We start from the raw sequence: 19,787 nt of genomic DNA, 5'->3' as shown, positions 1-19,787 counted from the left end.
GGCCCCCAAGGCAGACACCTGAACTCGCAATGTGTTAGGAGCAAGACCCAAATCCAGCCCATCCTGGAGGAATTCCAGGATAAGAGGGATATTAGGGGTGGACTGGTTGAACCTGACTCCGCCCCAGGAGGCGAACTTCCTCCAAACCTTGAGGTACGCTTTGGAGGTGTTTGACTTCCTACTGAGTAAGAGGGTCTTAACTACTCTTTCAGAGAGCCCTAGCCCTAGCAAGAGGGATTGCTCAGAATCCAAGCGGACAGCTTGAGGAGGTTGGTATTGGGGTGCGGTATGGGACCCTGGGTTAGAAGACTCTCCTCCGGCAGGAAACAAATGGGATCTTCCGGGCTGAGGGACCTGAGGAATCCGAACCAGCTTCTCCTGGGCCAGAATGGTACCACCAGAATCAGTCTGCACCTTTCAGACTGAAACTTTTGGAGCACTCTTGGGATTACTGGTATCGCCCGTCGTCCAGCTCTGGGTAAAAGCGTCTATTGCCACACATGGGTCTATTCGATTGAGGGAGAAGAAATTCTGAACCTTGCGATTCTTTGCTGATACGAACAGGTCTAGGATGGGATTCCCCCAACGATCCCGAATCTGTTGGAAAGCGGTCTGGGACAAAGACCACTCGCCTGGATCCAGACTTTGCTGACTGAGGTAATCCGCCTGGAGATTCAGGGATCCCTTTAGATGTACTGCCGCAAGGGATTGTAGATTCTTCTCTGCCCAAAGGAAGATTTGGTCTGAGAGCCTCTGGAGATGACCGTGTCTTGTTCCTCCTTGGTGCTAGATAAATGCCACTGCTGTGGAATTGTCCGAATGGACCAGGACGTGGCGATTTTTGGCCTGTATTTGGATGGACCTGAGGCCTTCCCACACCGCACAGAGTTCTCTGTAGTTGGAGGACATCCTTCTCTGGTCCTCGGACCAAATCCCTTGAAAAGTCTCTGAAGCCGTGAGGGCCCCCCAGCCACAAGAAAACACACTTTCCTGCCTCCATGGAACTCCCGATTCCAGGTTCTTGGTCTTGAGCCACCAGCCCAGTGAAGCCTTTACCTCCCGGGACACTGACAACTCCTGGTCCAGGGATGATTGATACCTGTTCCATTGTTTTAGAACCAGCTTCTGTAAAGGTCTCGTATGGAATTGGGCCCAGGCTACCGCGGGGATGCAGGAGGTGAGATGGCCCAGCATTTCCATGCCCTGCCTTATTGAGCAATGGGACTGCTTGGTGAAGTGGAGGACCCTTGACCTCAGCTTCTGTACCTTTAGCGGAGGGAGAAAAGATTTTTGAAGAGCTGAATCCAAGAGAATACCCAGGAATACCTTCCGATGGTCTGGGAACATGTCGGACTTCTCCCGGTTGATCAACCAGCCCAAGTTCTGGAGGCGCGAGAGAACCACTTGGATGTGTCTGTGAAGGAGATCTGAGGTTTCTGCTACTATTAGCAGGTCGTTTAGGTAAGGGACGATTATTATCCCCTCCTTGCTTAGGGAGGCTATGACCTCCGCCATCACCTTGGTGAATATGCGGGGTGCCGATGATATGCCGAACGGGAGGCACTTGAACTGATAGTGGCAAACTGTCCCGCCTTGCTCCACCGCGAACCTCAGATATCTTCTAGAACGGACCTGTATTGGGATATGGAAGTATGCGTCGGAGAGGTTTATTGTAGCCATCATAGACCCTCTTTTGATGAGCTTCATCCTGAACTTGTGGTAAATGATGTGTTTGTTCAGGGTTTTTAAATTTATGATGGTCCGCAAATTGCCATTCGATTTCCGGACCAGGAATAAGGGGGAATAGTGACCCCTCCCCAAATCTCTGGCAGGTACCTTTTCTACTGCCCCCAGGCGTAATAAGTTTCTTGCGCCCTCGGATAAGGGAGACTCGAGGCCCCTGGTGAGCTTGGTCAGGACGAACCTCTGCGGAGGAAAGGAATCCAGTTCTATAGTGTAGCCATGTTCTACGATGCCTAATATATACGGATCCGTGATAGTTTGTTCCCAAACCCCTAGAAAGGAGCTGAGCCTTCCTCCGACCGGGATGATGTCATTGTTTTGATGAAGAGGGAGAGGGATCTCCCCTGTTGGGATTAAGGAAAAAACCTTTTCCTCTCCCGCCTCTCGTAAATCCGTGACCCTCGCGGCTCCTCCTATCGGCCCTGGGATCCTGCTGGGGCCTCCGAAAAAACTGTCTCCTGGACTTGGATTTGTCCACTGGAAAGCCCTTCTTACGGTCGCCCTACCTCACTGCTTTAAGCCCGCCTGTGCCGCCGCAGAGGGAACTTCGCCGGCATCACCATGAATGAGGGTGACCCGGGCATAGACCGCGCCTGGAGGAGGGAGAGCCGGACCCCGGAACCAACCTCCGGTCTAACAGATGATACCCCGCCGTAGCAGGGTGAGAAGAAAAAGGTAAAAAATCAGATGAAAAAACTAAGGAACCCAGAAGGGCTCCCAGCACCTCTCTGGCATTCCTTCCTTGACAGGACAGGAAAAAACACTGGCGATGAGGGGTGGGGGGTTAACCTCTCTGTGTGCTTTTTCCTGTCCTATCAGAGGAAGGCAATCTCAGTTTGTGCTGTCATGGAGACGACTGGGGAAATATATATATATATATATATATATATATACACACACACAGTATACTGTAGTATATGTACAGTATACTGTCCTCTAGTATATGTATTATACTGTCCTCTGTAGTAAAATATATATATATATATATATATATATATACACACCCACACACACACATTATACTGTCCTCTGTAGTGTATATTACAGTTTACTGTCCTCTGTAGTATATATACAGTATACTGTCCTCTGTAGTATATATATTTGTGGTCATGGCTACGGCCAAGAGATATCCGAAGAACCTTAGGGAGAGAAACAACGGGAACCCAGCTAGGCGTGTCTTAGCTGACCTGACTAAATGGCTTGTTGTGTGCCCTAAGCCATGATCGTGGGTAGGCCTATAAGTGGGCAATAACCAAGCCAAGTAGGGTAGAAAAGGAACTCGAATGGCATGTGCAAACTAATCCCCAAGCCAACTGCAAGGCGTCAGGGATCTAGAGCGAAAATTCGGGGTGTATGAGGCAAGACCATCTTTGGATGACAAGGCCAGAGACATGATGCTCAATATTGCGGATACCGCCCCAAAGCGGAATGGAGGACCTGGAAAACGTTGTGAAATGGATCATGAAAACCAACTGAACCTTGTAAAGTTTTGGTTCTAGTGTGAGTACTGGCAATGACCTAGCTTTAGGAGATCCGTGGGACCGAAACCTAACTGCCTAGACTAGGCAGGAATGAGGGCCAAAAAGAACTATGTAGATAGGAAGAGAATCCTTGAATAATTCCCCAGACAACAGCTATCTGCTAGCCATGGTCCGCCCGTTGTTCTACTGTGTGCCCCTGAGAATTGTTTTAACGCTTGAGACGTGAAGACCGACCTACTATCTGAATCTTCTACCGTGAGGAAATGCTTGTCCAAAACCAGATTCAACGTGGTTGTAGGGAGTCTGAGTTAGTGCGCCAAGAAGCTACGAAGCCATAATATACAAGATTCTGTCTAAGCCCTCCAATGAGTGAGGGAATGCAATTGCAATGAAGCTACCGGCAAAAATGAATTCCTGGTCGTGGTAAAAAGGCAAAGACTTTGCGCGGGGACCTGGTTGACAAGATATGATCGACTACGATCAGAGACTGAAATGCTAGAGGGAATTACCCTACTTGTTCCTCCTCTGTCAGGACCTGAACAAAAGCATGAACAATTAAAGCAAGACGAAATATCTGCGTAAGACATGACAATGATGCTGTAGGGCGAAGCGGACCAGTTTGCGGTCAAAACAAAGTGAGCGATCAACATGGATTATTAGGAAATTAGGGAAGCAGGTATGTATGTGATATATACGGGCCAAATCAGCCCAGATGCACAACCAACCAGGCATTCAGCCCAGCAGGACTGAAAACAGTCATCGGGCCCCCGAAGCCATGGGGCCGAAGCTGTCATCGGGCCCCCGAAGCCATGGGGCCGAAGCTGTCATCGGGCCCCCGAAGCCATGGGGCCGAAGCTGTCATCGGGCCCCCGAAGCCATGGGGCCGAAGCTGTCATTGGGCCCCCGAAGCCATGGGGCCGAAGCTGTCATTGGGCCCCCGAAGCCATGGGGCCGAAGCTGTCATCGGGCCCCCGAAGCCATGGGGCCGAAGCTGTCATCGGGCCCCCGAAGCCATGGGGCCGAAGCTGTCATCGGGCAGAGTTATTATTATTATTTTTTTAATCAAGAAATTATAACTATAATAAGTGACCTGAATAAGGTGCAGGTGAAATTAAACCATGAGCCTGACCGATGTGGCAGGCGATACCTAAGATAAACTACGTGGCCTGAATAACATGCAAGGCGAAATATCGTTAGGAACGAGACCTGACCGACGTGGAAGGTGACCCCCAACATGAATTCAACTGCATAACCTGAAAAGACGAAGGGAAACGTGACAGAAAAATTGAGATAATAACGGACATTAACTAAAATGAAACCTAAATAACGTAAGCTGGCAAGCAGGCAAAGATGTGACTCATTCAAAACCAAAAGCATAGCTGCACAGGTGGACAGACAACCATTGGTCGGACCCCTGAAGCCATGGGGCCAAAGCAACCACCAGGGGCCCATGGGGCCGGGCAGCCACCGGGATGCAAACCTTAGAATTAAGGACGGCTGGGGAAAAGATTGGGGCTTAACCCGACGGGTTTAGTAATCAACCGGGACTCGATAACCTAGAAAGACAATGACATGGGGTAAAGCTTCTTAATGAAATAAGGCTGAAATGAACCGCAAGTACTAATCTGTAAAATATAAATGAAAAAAAGAAAACTTCTGAAAGGTGTGCCATGGAAAATAGAATCAGATGGCCGTATGACCTACCAATGTCGATGACAATTGTGAAATCCTCTAAGCCAAGAGCCATTCCAGTGAGTCCCTTATGGCGGGAGCCATGCGTGCGAGTCCCTTATGGCGGGAGCCATGCGTGCGAGTCCCATATGGTGGGAGCCATGCGTGCGAGTCCCTTATGGCGGAAAAAGTATCAGATGGCCGTGCAAACTACGAATGACGATGCCAGTCGTGAGGTCCTATAAGCGAACAGCCACTTGTGCAAGTCTTTTATGGGAGGAGCCAGGGGAGGGCTGGCAGCCTTGATCCTGGGGGGCAAATCCAGTCAAGTGGCCCATTTTTAGCCCCGCCCATTATTAAAAGCCCCTCCTACATATAATAGGCCACTCCCAACACACACTGTACAGCTGACATTCTATAGTTGAGGCCTGTCTACATATCATACGGAGAGGGGGGGGGGGGTCTGTCCTGGCTGCACTGCCTGCTTATACAACAAGCTACAGCCAGGAAGCTCCTCCGCTCTCCTCCCTCCCCTGATCCTGCTCAAGGCCTGTGGTTCCCCCCCCCCACCATCTGCCACCCGCCCGTGGCCTGCTGCCCCCTTTCGTCGTCCTCACCCAGCTCTGAATCCTCCTTCTGCAAATGGCAGGAGGAGGAGCTGGAGCATCTCCTCTCCTACATATCACCACATACCTCTTACATCCAGTGATGTCACCTTTGATGTAGACGTTCTCTTTCCTCATCTTCTCCATTCAGACCAGGCCACCATGATGATTTTTCTGCCATCTCCCATCTCTGCAGAGATTGAGAAACAGACATTAGTTTCCTGCCACCCCCAATACTATACTGCAGAAACAGTCCCCCTGGAAATACTACTAACACACAGATAGTGCCCCAATACTGTGCCCGCTGTGCCCCCAATACTATACTGCAGAAACAGTCCCCCTGGAAATACTACTACCACACAGATAACCCTAACCCTAACCCTAACCCTAATAACTGCGCCCAGACACTAATAGTATAAAGATAATGTCCCCCAAAAATAATTGTGCTAAGCTGATACTATGCCAGGGTGCCCCCAAAGTAGCAGTGCTCCCCAAAATCCCACCAATAGAAATAATTCTCTGCCAGAGCACACTTAGTAGTAATAGTGCCCTAGTAATCATGTTCCTCATAGCCCCCCAGTAGTAGTAAAGCTCCCCATAATACCCCCTAGTAGTACTAATTTTCCCTATAATATGACAGTACATGAAATACCCCCGCTTAGTGCCCGCAGTTGAGCTAATGTCCCCATAATGTATGCCAGTAAAAAAAAATACCCCTATATAGTGCCCCAGTAAATGCCCTCATACTGCTCCTCTCCCCCTTCCCCATAGTGTCCCCCATAATATGCCAGTAAAAAAATTCCCCTTAGTGCCCCCAGCAGATGCCCCTATAGTGCTCCTCTCCCCCCTACAATGTGCCAGTAAAAAAATGCCCCTTCTTAGTGCCACCATATGCCCCAATAGTGCTCCACTCCCCCATAGTGCCCCCAAATAATGCCCCATAGTGCCGCTCTCCCCTATAGTGCCTCCCATAATGTGCCAGTAAAAAATGCCCCCTTAGTGCCACCAAATGCCATACTGCCCCCCATAATGTTCCAATACAAAAGGCCCCTTTAGAGCCCCCACTTCCCCATAGTGCCCCCAAATAATGCCCCTATAGTAACACCAGATGCCCCATAGTGCTGCTCTCCCCTATAGTGCCCCCCAGAATGTGCCAATAATTAAAAAAAAGCCCCTTTAGAGCCCCCAGATACCCCCATAGTGCTCCCCCATAATGTGCCAGTAAGAAATGCCCCCATAGTGTCAGCCCCCCCATAGTGCCAGCTCCCCCCCATAGTGCCAACTCCCCCCATAGTGCCAGCTCCCCCCATAGTGCCAGCTCCCCCCATAGTGCCAGCTCCCCTCATAGTACCAGCTCCCCCCATAGTGCCAGCCCCCCCATAGTGCCAGCCCCCCCTTATAGTGCCCCCCCCCTTATAGTGCCATCCCCCTTATAGTGCCAGCCCCCCCCCATAGTGCCAGCCCCCCCTATAGTGCCAGATCCCCCTATAGTGCAAGACCCCATAGTGCCAGATCCCCCCCCCCCATAGTGCCAGCCTCCCGCAAAGAAGAAAAAAAACAAAAAACTAATACTTACCTCCATCAGCAGCGATGCAAGCCTCTTCCGGCCTGTGTCCCTGCTGTGTGCTGCCCGGCTCAGACGTCGCAATGATAATGACGTCATCGCGCTGCCTGAGCCGGCCTCTGATAGGCTGCAGGCATTAGTGCAGGGGAGGGACACTCCTTTCCCTCCCCTGCCCCACAACACACAGCACGGCCGCAATTACATCAATGCACCTCTGGGTGTTACCGAGAATGAAATTGGTAGAATAGCAGCTCTAAATGTGAGTGGAGCATAAACATGATGTAACAGTGAATGTGAATGCAGCTCTGAAACAAGCCTAGTATGAACATGTTGTGACATGGTTGTGAGTGGAGCAAGGTGTGAACACCAGGGTGGTGTGTCCAGAGAATAAAAATGGAGTAACAGTAGCAGCTATGGCTGTAAGCCGAGTATACATGTAATAACAGGCGTGTAATGCGGATCCAGCTGTGTACGGAATGAGATGTAACAGCCAACAGGTGACCACAGCTTGAATGTGAGACCAATCTGAGTGAATACGAACCAAGAGTAGGAAAGTGCAGGACAGTAAGGACGTGCGTGTGCAGCATAAGACATGAAATAAAAGCCGAAAGCTTAAATGCCGCACAGGATAACCGCAGAGCATAAAAGTGCGGCAGGGTTTTTAAGTACATGGAGCAGTGAAATACATGAATTCTAAAGATGGTGGTAGTGGGGGGAGGGGGGGAGACACGTGGCAAGGAACAGCTACAGCAAGAGGCCTAAACAATAAACGCTGCGTCCGATCTCCAAACATGACGTCACGTGCAGCCCGGGTAACTCTTCCTTTACAGCTGAAGTTTTCATACGAGATGAGCAAAGCGAAGTAAAACTTGTAAGATTTAGGCCTCATGCAAACAACCGTTTTTTTTACAGGTCCGCAAAAACGGGGTCCGTAGGTCCGTGACCGTTTTTTCGTCCGTGGGTCTTCCTTGATTTTTGGAGGATCCACGGACATGAAAAAAAAGTTGTTTTGGTGTCCGCCTGGCCGTGCGGAGCCAAACGGATCCGTCCTGAATTACAATGCAAGTCAATGAGGACGGATCCGTTTGACGTTGACACAATATGGTGCAATTGCAAACGGATCCGTCCCCATTGACTTTCAATGTAAAGTCTGGAGTCTCTTTTATACCATCGGATCGGAGTTTTCTCCAATCCGATGGTATATATTAACTTGAAGCGTCCCCATCACCATGGGAACGCCTCTATGTTAGAATATACTGTCGGATATGAGTTACATCGTGAAAACTCATATCCGACAGTATATTCTAACACAGAGGCGTTCCCATGGTGATGGGGACGCTTCTAGTTAGAATATACTACAAACTGTGTACATGACTGCCCCCTGCTGCCTGGCAGCACCCAATCTCTTACAGGGGTCCGTGATCAGCACAATTAACCCCTCAGGTGCCGCACCTGAAGGGGTTAATTGTGCATATCATAGCCCCCTGTAAGACATCCGGGCTGCCAGGCAGCAGGGGGCAGACCCCCCTCCCTCCCCAGTTTAAATTTCATTGGTGGCCAGTGCGGCCCCCCCTCCCTCCCTCTATTGTAATAATAACATTGGTGGCACAGTGTGTGCCCCCCCGGCCCCCCCTTCCTCCCTCTATTGTATTAATACGTTGGTGGCACAGTGTGCGGCCTTCCCCGGCCTCCCCTCCCTCCCTCTATTGCATTAATAACATTGGTGGCAGTGTGGGGCCTCCCTTCTCCTCCGCACACTGCCACCAATGTTATTAATGCAATAGAGGGAGGGAGGGGGGGGCCGGGGGAGGCCGCACACTGTGCCACCAATGTTATTATTACAATAGAGGGAGGGAGGGGGGGCCGCACTGGCCACCAATGAAATTTAAACTGGGGAGGGAGGGGGGTCTGCCCCCTGCTGCCTGGCAGCCCCGGATCTCTTACAGGGGGCTATGATACGCACAATTAACCCCTTCAGGTGCAGCACCTGAGGGGTTAATTGTATGGATCACAGCCCCCTGTAAGAGATCGGGTGCTGCCAGGCAGCAGGGGACAGTCATGTGCACAGTTCATTGTATATTCTAACTAGAAGCGTCCCCATCACTATGGGAACGCCTCTGTGTTAGAATATACTGTCGGATCTGAGTTTTCACGAAGCTCTGAAAAAGCTTTTATGCCGACGGATCTTCGGATCCGTCTGTATGAAAACAACCTACGGACACGGATCACGGACACGGATGCCAATCTTGTGTGCATCCGTGTTCTTTCACGGACCCATTGACTTGAATGGGTCCGTGAACCGTTGTCCGTCAAAAAAATAGGACAGGTCATATTTTTGGGACGGACAGGATACACGGATCACGGTCTCGGCTGCAAAACGGTGCATTTTCCGTTTTTTCCACGGACCCATTGAAAGTCAATGGGTCCGCAAAAAAAAACCTGAAAACGGCACAATGGCAACGGATGCACACAACGGTCGTGTGCATGAGGCCTTATAGGAACTAACTCCTATTACCAACGAACAAAGTTGAAAAAAAAATAGAAGTATTGGGATGCCTGATGAAGAGACGAATTGCCTTATAAGCCCCAACGAGCAAACCTGAGGTAGCAGATTCTGAGGCGAAGCCTCCCGTTCGCTAGCAAAGTCGGTTCCGACCGGCCAGGAGACGGCCCTGGCCCAACCTGCTTACGTAATATGGCGCGTGCATGCTACAGTAGCAGAGAGCAAAATAACGAGCTCCATGCTGCAAAGAAAGACTCCTACCACCAGAGAAGCTAGTTTGCTAATGACACCTAGCGGCAGCTGTGCACCTGAGAACACACGCCTGTGAGTGAGGCTGTGGCTCGTATATGAAGAGCCTCCGCCCCTCCCACAAATGCAGGCTGACTAATCAGCCTTACCAATATATATATATATATATATATATATATATATACACAGTATTCTGTCCTCTGTAGTATATACAAACCGGATTCCAAAAAAGTTGGGACACTATACAAATTGTGAATAAAAACTGAATGCAATGATGTGGAGGTGCCAACTTCTAATATTTTATTCAGAATAGAACATAAATCACAGAACAAAAGTTTAAACTGAGAAAATGTACCATTTTAAGGGAAAAATATGTTGAATCAGAATTTCATGGTGTCAACAAATCCCCAAAAAGTTGAGACAAGGCCATTTTCACGACTGTGTGGCATCTCCCCTTCTTCTTACAACACTCAACAGACGTCTGGGGACCGAGGAGACCAGTTTCTCAAGTTTAGAAATAGGAATGCTCTCCCATTCTTGTCTAATACAGGCCTCTAACTGTTCAATCGTCTTGGGCCTTCTTTGTTGCACCTTCCTCTTTATGATGCGCCAAATGTTCTCTATAGGTGAAAGATCTGGACTGCAGACTGGCCATTTCAGTACCCGGATCCTTCTCCTACGCAGCCATGATGTTGTGATTGATGCAGAATGTGGTCTGGCATTATCTTGTTGAAAAATGCAGGGTCTTCCCTGAAAGAGATGACGTCTGGATGGGAGCAGATGTTGTTCTAGAACCTGAATATATTTTTCTGCATTGATTGTGCCTTTCCAGACATGCAAGCTGCTCATGCCACACGCACTCATGCAACCCCATACCATCAGAGATGCAGGCTTCTGAACTGAGCGTTGATAACAACTTGGGTTGTCCTTGTCCTCTTTGGTCCGGATGACATGGCGTCCCAGATTTCCAAAAAGAACTTTGAATCGTGACTCGTCTGACCACAGAACAGTCTTCCATTTTGCCACACTCCATTTTAAATGATCCCTGGCCCAGTGAAAACGCTTGAGCTTGTGGATCTTGCTTAGAAATGGCTTCTTCTTTGCACTGTAGAGTTTCAGCTGGCAGCGGCGGATGGCACGGTGGATTGTGTTCACTGACAATGGTTTCTGGAAGTATTCCTGAGCCCATTCTGTGATTTCCTTTACAGTAGCATTCCTGTTTGTGGTGCAGTGTCGTTTAAGGGCCCGGAGATCACGGACATCCAGTATGGTTTTACGACCTTGACCCTTACGCACAGAGATTGTTCCAGATTCTCTGAATCTTCGGATGATGTTATGCACAGTTGATGATGATAGATGCAAAGTCTTTGCAATTTTTCGCTGGGTAACACCTTTCTGATATTGCTCCGCTATCTTTCTGTGCAACATTGTGGGAATTGGTGATCCTCTACCCATCTTGGCTTCTGAGAGACACTGCCACTCTGAGAAGCTCTTTTTATACCCAATCATGTTGCCAATTGACCTAATTAGTGTTAATTGGTCTTCCAGCTCTTCGTTATGCTCAAATTTACTTTTTCCAGCCTCTTATTGCTACTTGTCCTAACTTTTTTGGGATTTGTTGTCACCGTGAAAATTTTAATCAACGTATTTTTCCTTTAAAATGATACATTTACTCGGATTAAACGTTTGATCTGTCATCTACGTTCTATTACGAATAAAATATTGACATTTGCCATCTCCACATCATTGCATTCAGTTTTTATTCACAATTTGTTTAGTGTCCCAACTTTTTGGGAATCCGGTTTGTATTTATATACAGTATACTGTCCTCTGTAGTATATATACAGTATACTGTCCTCTGTAGTTGATATGTACATTATACTGTCCCCTGTAGTATATATATACAGTATACTGTCCTCTGTAGTATATATATATATATATACATACACTATACCATCCTCTGTAGTATATATATATATCTATAGTATACTGTCCTCTGTAGGATATATATACAGTATACTTTCCTCTATAGTATATATATATTTATATGTATATACCCGTATTTTTCACCCGCACCTCTGTTTATTAAAATTCAAGCAAAGAGTTACTTTGTAACAAATAACTCAATTATCTAATAAATCTATGTTTAAACTTCCTACAATGCCATTGGTTAGGGTTAGGCTATATTCAGCTAATTATCAACCTTAATCTGTTTAAACAAACTCCCTTTCCCTTATTAACCCTTTTATTCTACCCTTACTATTTTATTCTATTCGCTTTTAATAAATCTTATTCAATTTTTTCTATGTAAATATTTACTTTGTTAACCATTCTCTGCTTTTGCAATCTTTTCTCACTTATTAGTTCCCCCCTATAATTATTATGCTACCAATCATCCATACTTTGTTTTTACAGTTATTACCTTATCTATCATTAATAACTTTTATTCTAAATATTATCTTTCCTATCATTAATCATTTTGTATGGATGCTATATTATTTTTTAAATAACAATAAATCATGACCTATAACATACAGACAATAACACAAAAGCTGCATGCCAAAAGCCAGGTGTGCAAGCCGACAACCTATCCACAAGACAGGTATAGTCAGCACGCCTTACAATGGCAGCCTTGTGCAGCCAATCCACTCTATCCAGAAGTACCTGAGAGCCAGTGAGCCTCAATGTTGTTTGATTTGAAACAACATCCGATATCCACCTCAACCGAGGGATGATTACTTTATCCAAGTAATTGATTAAGCCTATGGCAGCTATCATATATATATATATAGAACCTACACAGAGAATTGCCAGACCGCTTATACTATTCAAATTCTTTATTACAAAAAATTACAATTATTTGCATGATTAGACATAAAAACAATAAAGTGCAGGAGATAAAAACGACATCACTGGAGGAGATCTACAGCGGATCTAAGTCCATATGTATTCGACATGATTTTCACTTTTTAAAGTGCATGTGCAGCAGAATGACAAATAAATGTATAGTAAATATTTAGTAAGTCTTTGGACATTTACCCATGCTGTTTCTCCTCCAGGATGGCGCCAACCCCAACGCGCGTTTCGGCGTACCTTCGTCTGGGGGACTTAGATCCGCTGTAGATCTCCTCCAGTGATGTCGTTTTTATCTCCTGCACTTTATTGTTTTTATGTCTAATCATGCAAATAATTGTAATTTTTTGTAATAAAGAATTTGAATAGTATAAGCGGTCTGGCAATTCTCTGTGTAGGTTCTATGTTGTTTGATTTGAGTTGGAGGCTTGGGGGACCTGCACACCCTGCTCATTATCATTAGGGTGACAAAAATTGAAAACTCTTTTTTAGATGCCAGCTAAGGGTACTTTCACACTAGCGTTAAAGTTTTCGGGTGTTGAGTTCCATCATAGGGGTCAATACTAGAAAAAAAAATGCTTGTTTTGTCCCCATTGATCGTCAATGGGGACAAAACTGAACTGACCAGAACGGAATGCTCAAAAATCTGCCACAATAGAAAACGGATCCATCCCCCATTAACTTTCAATTAATTTAATGACGGATCAGTTTTGGCAATGTTAAAAATATGCTAAAGATAATACAACCGGATCCGTTCAAACGGATGCAGATGGTTATATTATCAGTAATGGAAGCCCTGGATCCAGCAAAAATGCTAGTGTGAAAGTAGCCTAACTCTTCTCTCACTGCCCAGGAGGGCTGCAGAAAAATTTTCAGTTTTCTAATTGTTCTAACATTATATTCAATAACCTCTCTATACTGTTTTGTCATGTAAACTCATTTGCATAAACTCGGGCATATGGGAAAGACATGCAAATTGGCAGAATCACCCTAGTTTTCAGCTGAAACACTAATTTGCATGTCTTTCCTATATGCCCAAGTTTATGCAAATTAGTTTACATGACAAAACAGTATAGAGAGGATATTGAATATGTTAGGACAATTAGAAAACTGAAAAATTTTCGGCAGCCCTCCTGGGCAGTGAGAGAAGAGTTAGCTGGCATACAAAAATGAGTTTTCAATTTTTGGCACCCTAATGATAATGAGAAGGGCGCACAGCTCCCCCAAGCCATCCAACTCAAATCAAACAACTTTGAGGCTCACTGGTAGAGATGGCCTTGCGGTTCGCCCAGCGGTCGTTTCGCGGCAAACTTTGCGTGTTCGCGATTCCCCAAACATGTGAACATAGGGAGATATTAGCGCCCGCCATATTCTTTTACATTGTGAAGAACTTTGACCCATGACACATCCATCAGGTGGTACAGGACAGCCAATTGAGACGTTTCAGCACATGGACATACCCCCTACCTTATAAATAAACCTGATCTGGCCGCCATGTTACATTCAGTGTTTTGCCAGTGTAGGGAGAGGTTGCTGTGTGGCACAGGGACAGGCTGTTAGGGACACCAAACACTAGCTAATAGGGCCACAAAAGTCTTTTTTAGGACTAGTATAGGTGTGCTATCGATAGGTGTGATACACAGAGGGGTGCGATATACTTATAATATACTTTTATAATGAGCCAAAAACACATTGATCTATATAGTGATCACCTGCAAGTCAGGGGCCTAGGGGATTACTAGCGCCATTTTTATATAGGGTAAGGTTCCGGACGGGGTCGCTCTTATCAGGGCGGGTGGTCTGGGGTTAGGCTATCAGGGCCAGAATAATACCCCCTTGTAGGGCAATATCAGGGACAGTTCTTTGCCCACCCTGTCCTTCAATACCACATCATCATCTAGCCCAGGGATAGATGTTTTTTGCTTTCCCTCCGGGATTCATGGATGTGCACTGGAACCCCCCGGAGTGCGGTAGGACATATGGTTTCTGATTTGGTGCCGCCGAGCTCCTGATTTAGAGCCGCCGAGCACTTGTTATTGCCGACCACAGCTATGCTTTTTGCTTAACTTTAATAATTTAATTTATTTTCATTTGGAGGGATATCTTTTCCATTCACACGTCCGCAAAATGGGTCCGCATCTGTTCCGCAATTTTGCGAAACGGGTGCAGACCCATTCATTTTCAATGGGGCCGGAATGTGTTGTCCGCATCCGCGGATTCACATCTGCATTTGCGGATCCGCACTTCCGCATTCGTGCTTCCATTTCCGCAAAAAAATAGAACATGTCCTATTCTTGTCCGCAATTGCAGACAAGATTAGGCATTTTCTATTATAGTGCCGCAAATTGCGGAATGCTCATTGCTGGTGTCGGTGTTTTGCGGATCCGCAAAACACTTACGGACGTGTGAATGGACTCTCATAGTAACATTATTAAAGGTTACGTTTTACCTTTATGTATATTCTAATGGATTGCCTTCCTTTTACAATGTTATAATATACTTTCTATGTTAGTATATTATAGTGCATTTGTATTGTGCGGCAGTTGTGTGCGGTTCTGCTGCGATACCACAGGTATATAGGGGGACAAGCGTTATTGGAACAAATAATTTCTACTGGTGTGATATACCAGTCACTCCCCAAAAAAACTGATTGAAGCGGGCTGTTATATAGCAATATACTTTCTTTATAGTGCATTTGGGTACTGTATAGTTATAGTGCATTTGCGCATGCGCGTACGCGAAAATTATATTGCCGATATTTTGCATTGAAAAAAATAATGAACGGAGATTGCAAATTCAAATGATACATCTGGTATGTCACTGTCCATGTTGTGGGACTATTTGTGTACTTCTAGTAATTATTTCCTGGCTGCAAATAGGAGCTGAAGGTTTTTCAGGTTCGCCTGCCATTAAAATGAAAGGGTCCCGCCGCGAACTTGCGGTTCGTGAACATTTGATCGTCCCGGCAGATGTTCGTCCATCACTACTCACTGGCTCTCGGGTCCTTTTGGATAGAGAGCCAATCTTGCATGCTTCATAGTGCACAAGGCTGCCATTGGAAGGTATGCTGGCTATACCTGTCTTATGGATAGGTTGTTGGCTTGCACACCTGGCTTTTGGCATACAGCTTTTGAATTATTGTCTGTATGTTATAGGTAATGATTTATTGTTATTTTAAAAATAACATAGCATCCATACAAAAATTATTAATGATAGGTAAGATAATATTTATAATAAAAGTTATTAATGATAGATAAGGTAATAACTGTAAAAATAAAGTAAGGTAGCATAATAATGATAGCGGGAAACGAATAAGTGAGAAAAGATTATAAAAGCATAGAATGGTTAACAAAGCAAATGTGTACATAGAATAAATTGAATAAGATTTATTAAAAGCTAATAGAATAAAATAGTATGGGTAGAATTAAAGGGTTAATAAGGGAAAGGGAGTTTGTTTAAACTGATTAAGGTTGATAATTAGCTTAATATAGCCTAACCCTAACCAATGGCATTGTATGAGGTTTAAACATTGATTTATTAGATAATTGAGTAAATTGTTACAAAGTAACTCTTTCCTTAAATTTTAATAAACAGAGGTGCGTCTTATAGTGCGAAAAATACGGTATGTGTGTGTGTGTGTGTATATATATATATATATATATATATATATTATACTGTTCTCTGTAATATATATATATTCTCTGTACATTGTTTTATTGTTACACTGTTGCACAGCAGTCAGGCTATAATTAAGGGTGGTCAACACTTGAAATGCATAGGCTATTGCGGAGTCTCTTAGGCATCTTCAATACAGCTGAAACAGGTTTTTACCAATCCTGACGGATCTCTGACTAGAACTTTTATTACTTAACGATATATATATAATGTTACATTAATAAAATATATGTTCTCAGTGTTCCACGACATTTTACATGATCCCACATTCAAGCTCTTTTCTGCCACTTACAGATATCTATGTCTTTGGTATGGGTAAAGAGATAAGCCATAATAAAATCAATGATATTGCATCCAAGAAAAGTAGTCAGAAGCATGTCTTCAGTATGGAAACAGTAGACGATATGAAGAAAGCCTTTGATGAAATGATAGGTAGGTAAACTTAGATTTATTCCTTGCCTATTGTTGCGATGTGATGCCTTGCTCCGGCTTGTGTCGAGCTGCAGGAAGCCCGGGCTACATGTCTGTGGTCTGGAATGGGCCTGTGATCTGCACCTCTGTATGCCGATGTGGGAAAGACAACACTATAGTGATGGCTATTTGGGGGGTGCCATGTAAACATCAATGGCGATGGCCACAGGCATGTACCTCTCCTTTATATGCCTGTGGGGATATATAAATATACTTTAGTGGGGTTTGAGTCTCGTGGGTAGAATGGTTTTGTTATAAAGTATGTCTCTTCTTGCACTTTACTTTTAGACAGTGCAGGAACTCTTCATATGTGTGGACTTGCCAAAGAACCATCTAAAGATGAAAAAGTGGACGTGAAGTATCCCTGGATTGCTAAAATTACCATCACTGTAAGTGGCCATCACCTATCTCTTAAGAAGTAAATGCACCATTTTGTACTTCATAACTTAAGTGCATTTCTTCTACGTGTGTCAAAACCATACAGTTATGATCAGTAGATGTGGAACCACTGTGTCCATCAACCAGTTTGACTTTGGGCTAAATCTAAGGGCTTCATGCTGGCAGTACCTTGGTATTCACATTTCTACCCCTATACAGATCTGGACTTTGCTGCGGGGGAACCACTATGTCTCTGCCTACTGGAGTAGTCCTGATGTGGTTGAAAGCTAACCCACAGGGATCAGAGACACTAGTGCAGAGCACCAAGGGATCAGGCCAAACTTGTAGTCAGTAACAGACCAAGATTAGTGCAGGCAGAGTATGTGCTAATACGTGAAACAAGACCAAGGTCAGGGCTGGCAGCAGAGGGTCACTATGGTAAACAGGCAAAGGTTGGGTCATATAGTGGATCAGAATCCGGTAAGCAGGCAGAGGTCAGTACACAGGCAGACAACAGAAACAAACACCTTAGTAAGCTACTTTATTGCTCAGGCAGAGAATGAAACAGTACAGCATATATAGCAGAAGCTGATTAGAAACAGCTATGCAGCTACCCATAGCTATTGAATGTGTATGGCAGACTATAGACATACAACACAAGAAGAGAGGTAGTGTCATGAAGTGATAGATCGGTAAGAATGGCATAAATGTACACAGTCCAAAAGATGCAGAACCACATTATTTAAAAAAAACATAGATGAACAGAAAACAAGGAAACCTCTGTCTGGTGGCAGTAAATTGTCAGAGAGCCACAATTATCTAGTGAAGTGTCTCAAACTAGGTTTTTCAGAACCCCTGGAGTTCCTTCATGGAGTGTAAGTGATTCTCTAAAATTATAATCGGTAATGGTAGATGGCCTCGTCACTGGAAGCCACAGACAGCAGAAGGCTATATACGGACCTCAAGCACTCATCTCTCTGACCATCCACCACTAAGAGTGAGCTATGAAATTCACTAACTCAATCCCTTACGTATAATGTAATAGGCAACATGAAGCTGTTGGCTGAATTAAATGGTTTTAGAAAGTCCCCAACCATCATAAAACTGTAAATAAACAGTTTCAGTAAGTTGTCAGAAAGCCTCAAATGCCAAAAAGCGGCAGACTAAAGTTGTCAGCAAGCTATAACCATCTAGCGCAAAAAAACAGGTTGAACTGCATCCGCGAACTGTCGGAAAGTCACCTAGAATCAGAAAACTGTATATTAACAGTATCAGCATGCCATAGTCTTCTAATGCCAGGCAGCAGCACATAAAGTGACAATAAGTTGCCAGAAATCCATATACTGAACATCCATATACTAACATTTCAGTCCAATTAGCCACATTCATTAAAACTCAGTTTTTCATAATTCTTGATATATCATCCTAGCACACATTCCTTCTCTTCAGTTGACTACTATATTTCGAGAATAATACAGACAAGTACAAACCGGATTCCCAAAAAGTTGGGACACTATACAAATCGTGAATAAAAACTGAATGCAATGATGTGGAGATGCCAACTTCAGAATAGAACATAAATCATGGAACAAAAGTTTAAACTGAGAAAATGTACCATTTTAAGGGAAAAATATGTTGAATCAGAATTTCATGGTGTCAACAAATCCCCAAAAAGTTGGGACAAGGCCATTTTCACCACTGTGTGGCATCTCCCCTTCTTCTTACAACACTGAACAGACGTCTTGGGACCGAGGAGACCAGTTTCTCAAGTTTAGAAATAGGAATGCTCTCCCATTCTTGTCTAATACAGGCCTCTAACTGTTCAATCGTCTTGGGCCTTCTTTGTTGCACCTTCCTCTTTATGATGCGCCAAATGTTCTCTATAGGTGAAAGATCTGGACTGCAGACTGGCCATTTCAGTACCCGGATCCTTCTCCTACACAGCCATGATGTTGTGATTGATGCATAATGTGGTCTGGCATTATCTTGTTGAAAAATGCAGGGTCTTCCCTGAAAGAGATGACGTCTGGATGGGAGCAGATGTTGTTCTAGAACCTGAATATATTTTTCTGCATTGATGGTGCCTTTCCAGACATGCAAGCTGCCCATGCCACACGCACTCATGCAACCCCATACCATCAGAGATGCAGGCTTCTGAACTGAGCGTTTATAACAACTTGGGTTGTCCTTGTCCTCTTTGGTCCGGATGACATGGCGTCCCAGATTTCCAAAAAGAACTTCGAATCGTGACTCGTCTGACCACAGAACAGTCTTCCATTTTGCCACACTCCATTTTAAATGATCGCTGGCCCAGTAAAAACGCCTGAGCTTGTGGATCTTGCTTAGAAATGGCTTCTTCTTTGCACTGTAGAGTTTCAGCTGGCAACGGCGGATGGCGTGGTGGATTGTGTTCACTGACAATGGTTTCTGGAAGTATTCTTGAGCCCATTCTGGGATTTCCTTTACAGTAGCATTCCTGTTTGTGGTGCAGTGTTGTTTAAGGGCCCGGAGATCACGGGCATCCAGTATGGTTTTACGGCCTTGACCCTCACGTACAGAGATTGTTCCAGATTCTCTGAATCTTCGGAGGATGT

At 45.1% G+C, this 19,787-nt stretch overlaps 1 protein-coding gene across 1 annotated transcript in view; it reads left to right on the top strand.

Moving 5' to 3' along the window:
- LOC122946787 (complement factor B-like) overlaps nt 1–19,787 on the top strand; it is a 141,191-nt gene that overhangs the window by 80,343 nt on the left and 41,061 nt on the right. Inside the window, exons 12-13 of the mRNA XM_044306597.1 lie at nt 16,639–16,776; nt 17,104–17,204. Of these exons, the coding sequence (XP_044162532.1) occupies nt 16,639–16,776; nt 17,104–17,204 (239 nt within the window). The remainder of the gene's footprint in view (nt 1–16,638; nt 16,777–17,103; nt 17,205–19,787) is intronic.

Source organism: Bufo gargarizans, chromosome 9 (assembly GCF_014858855.1).
Source record: "Bufo gargarizans isolate SCDJY-AF-19 chromosome 9, ASM1485885v1, whole genome shotgun sequence".
Lineage (NCBI taxonomy): Eukaryota > Metazoa > Chordata > Amphibia > Anura > Bufonidae > Bufo > Bufo gargarizans.
This window is presented reverse-complemented; position numbering and strand designations above follow the sequence as displayed.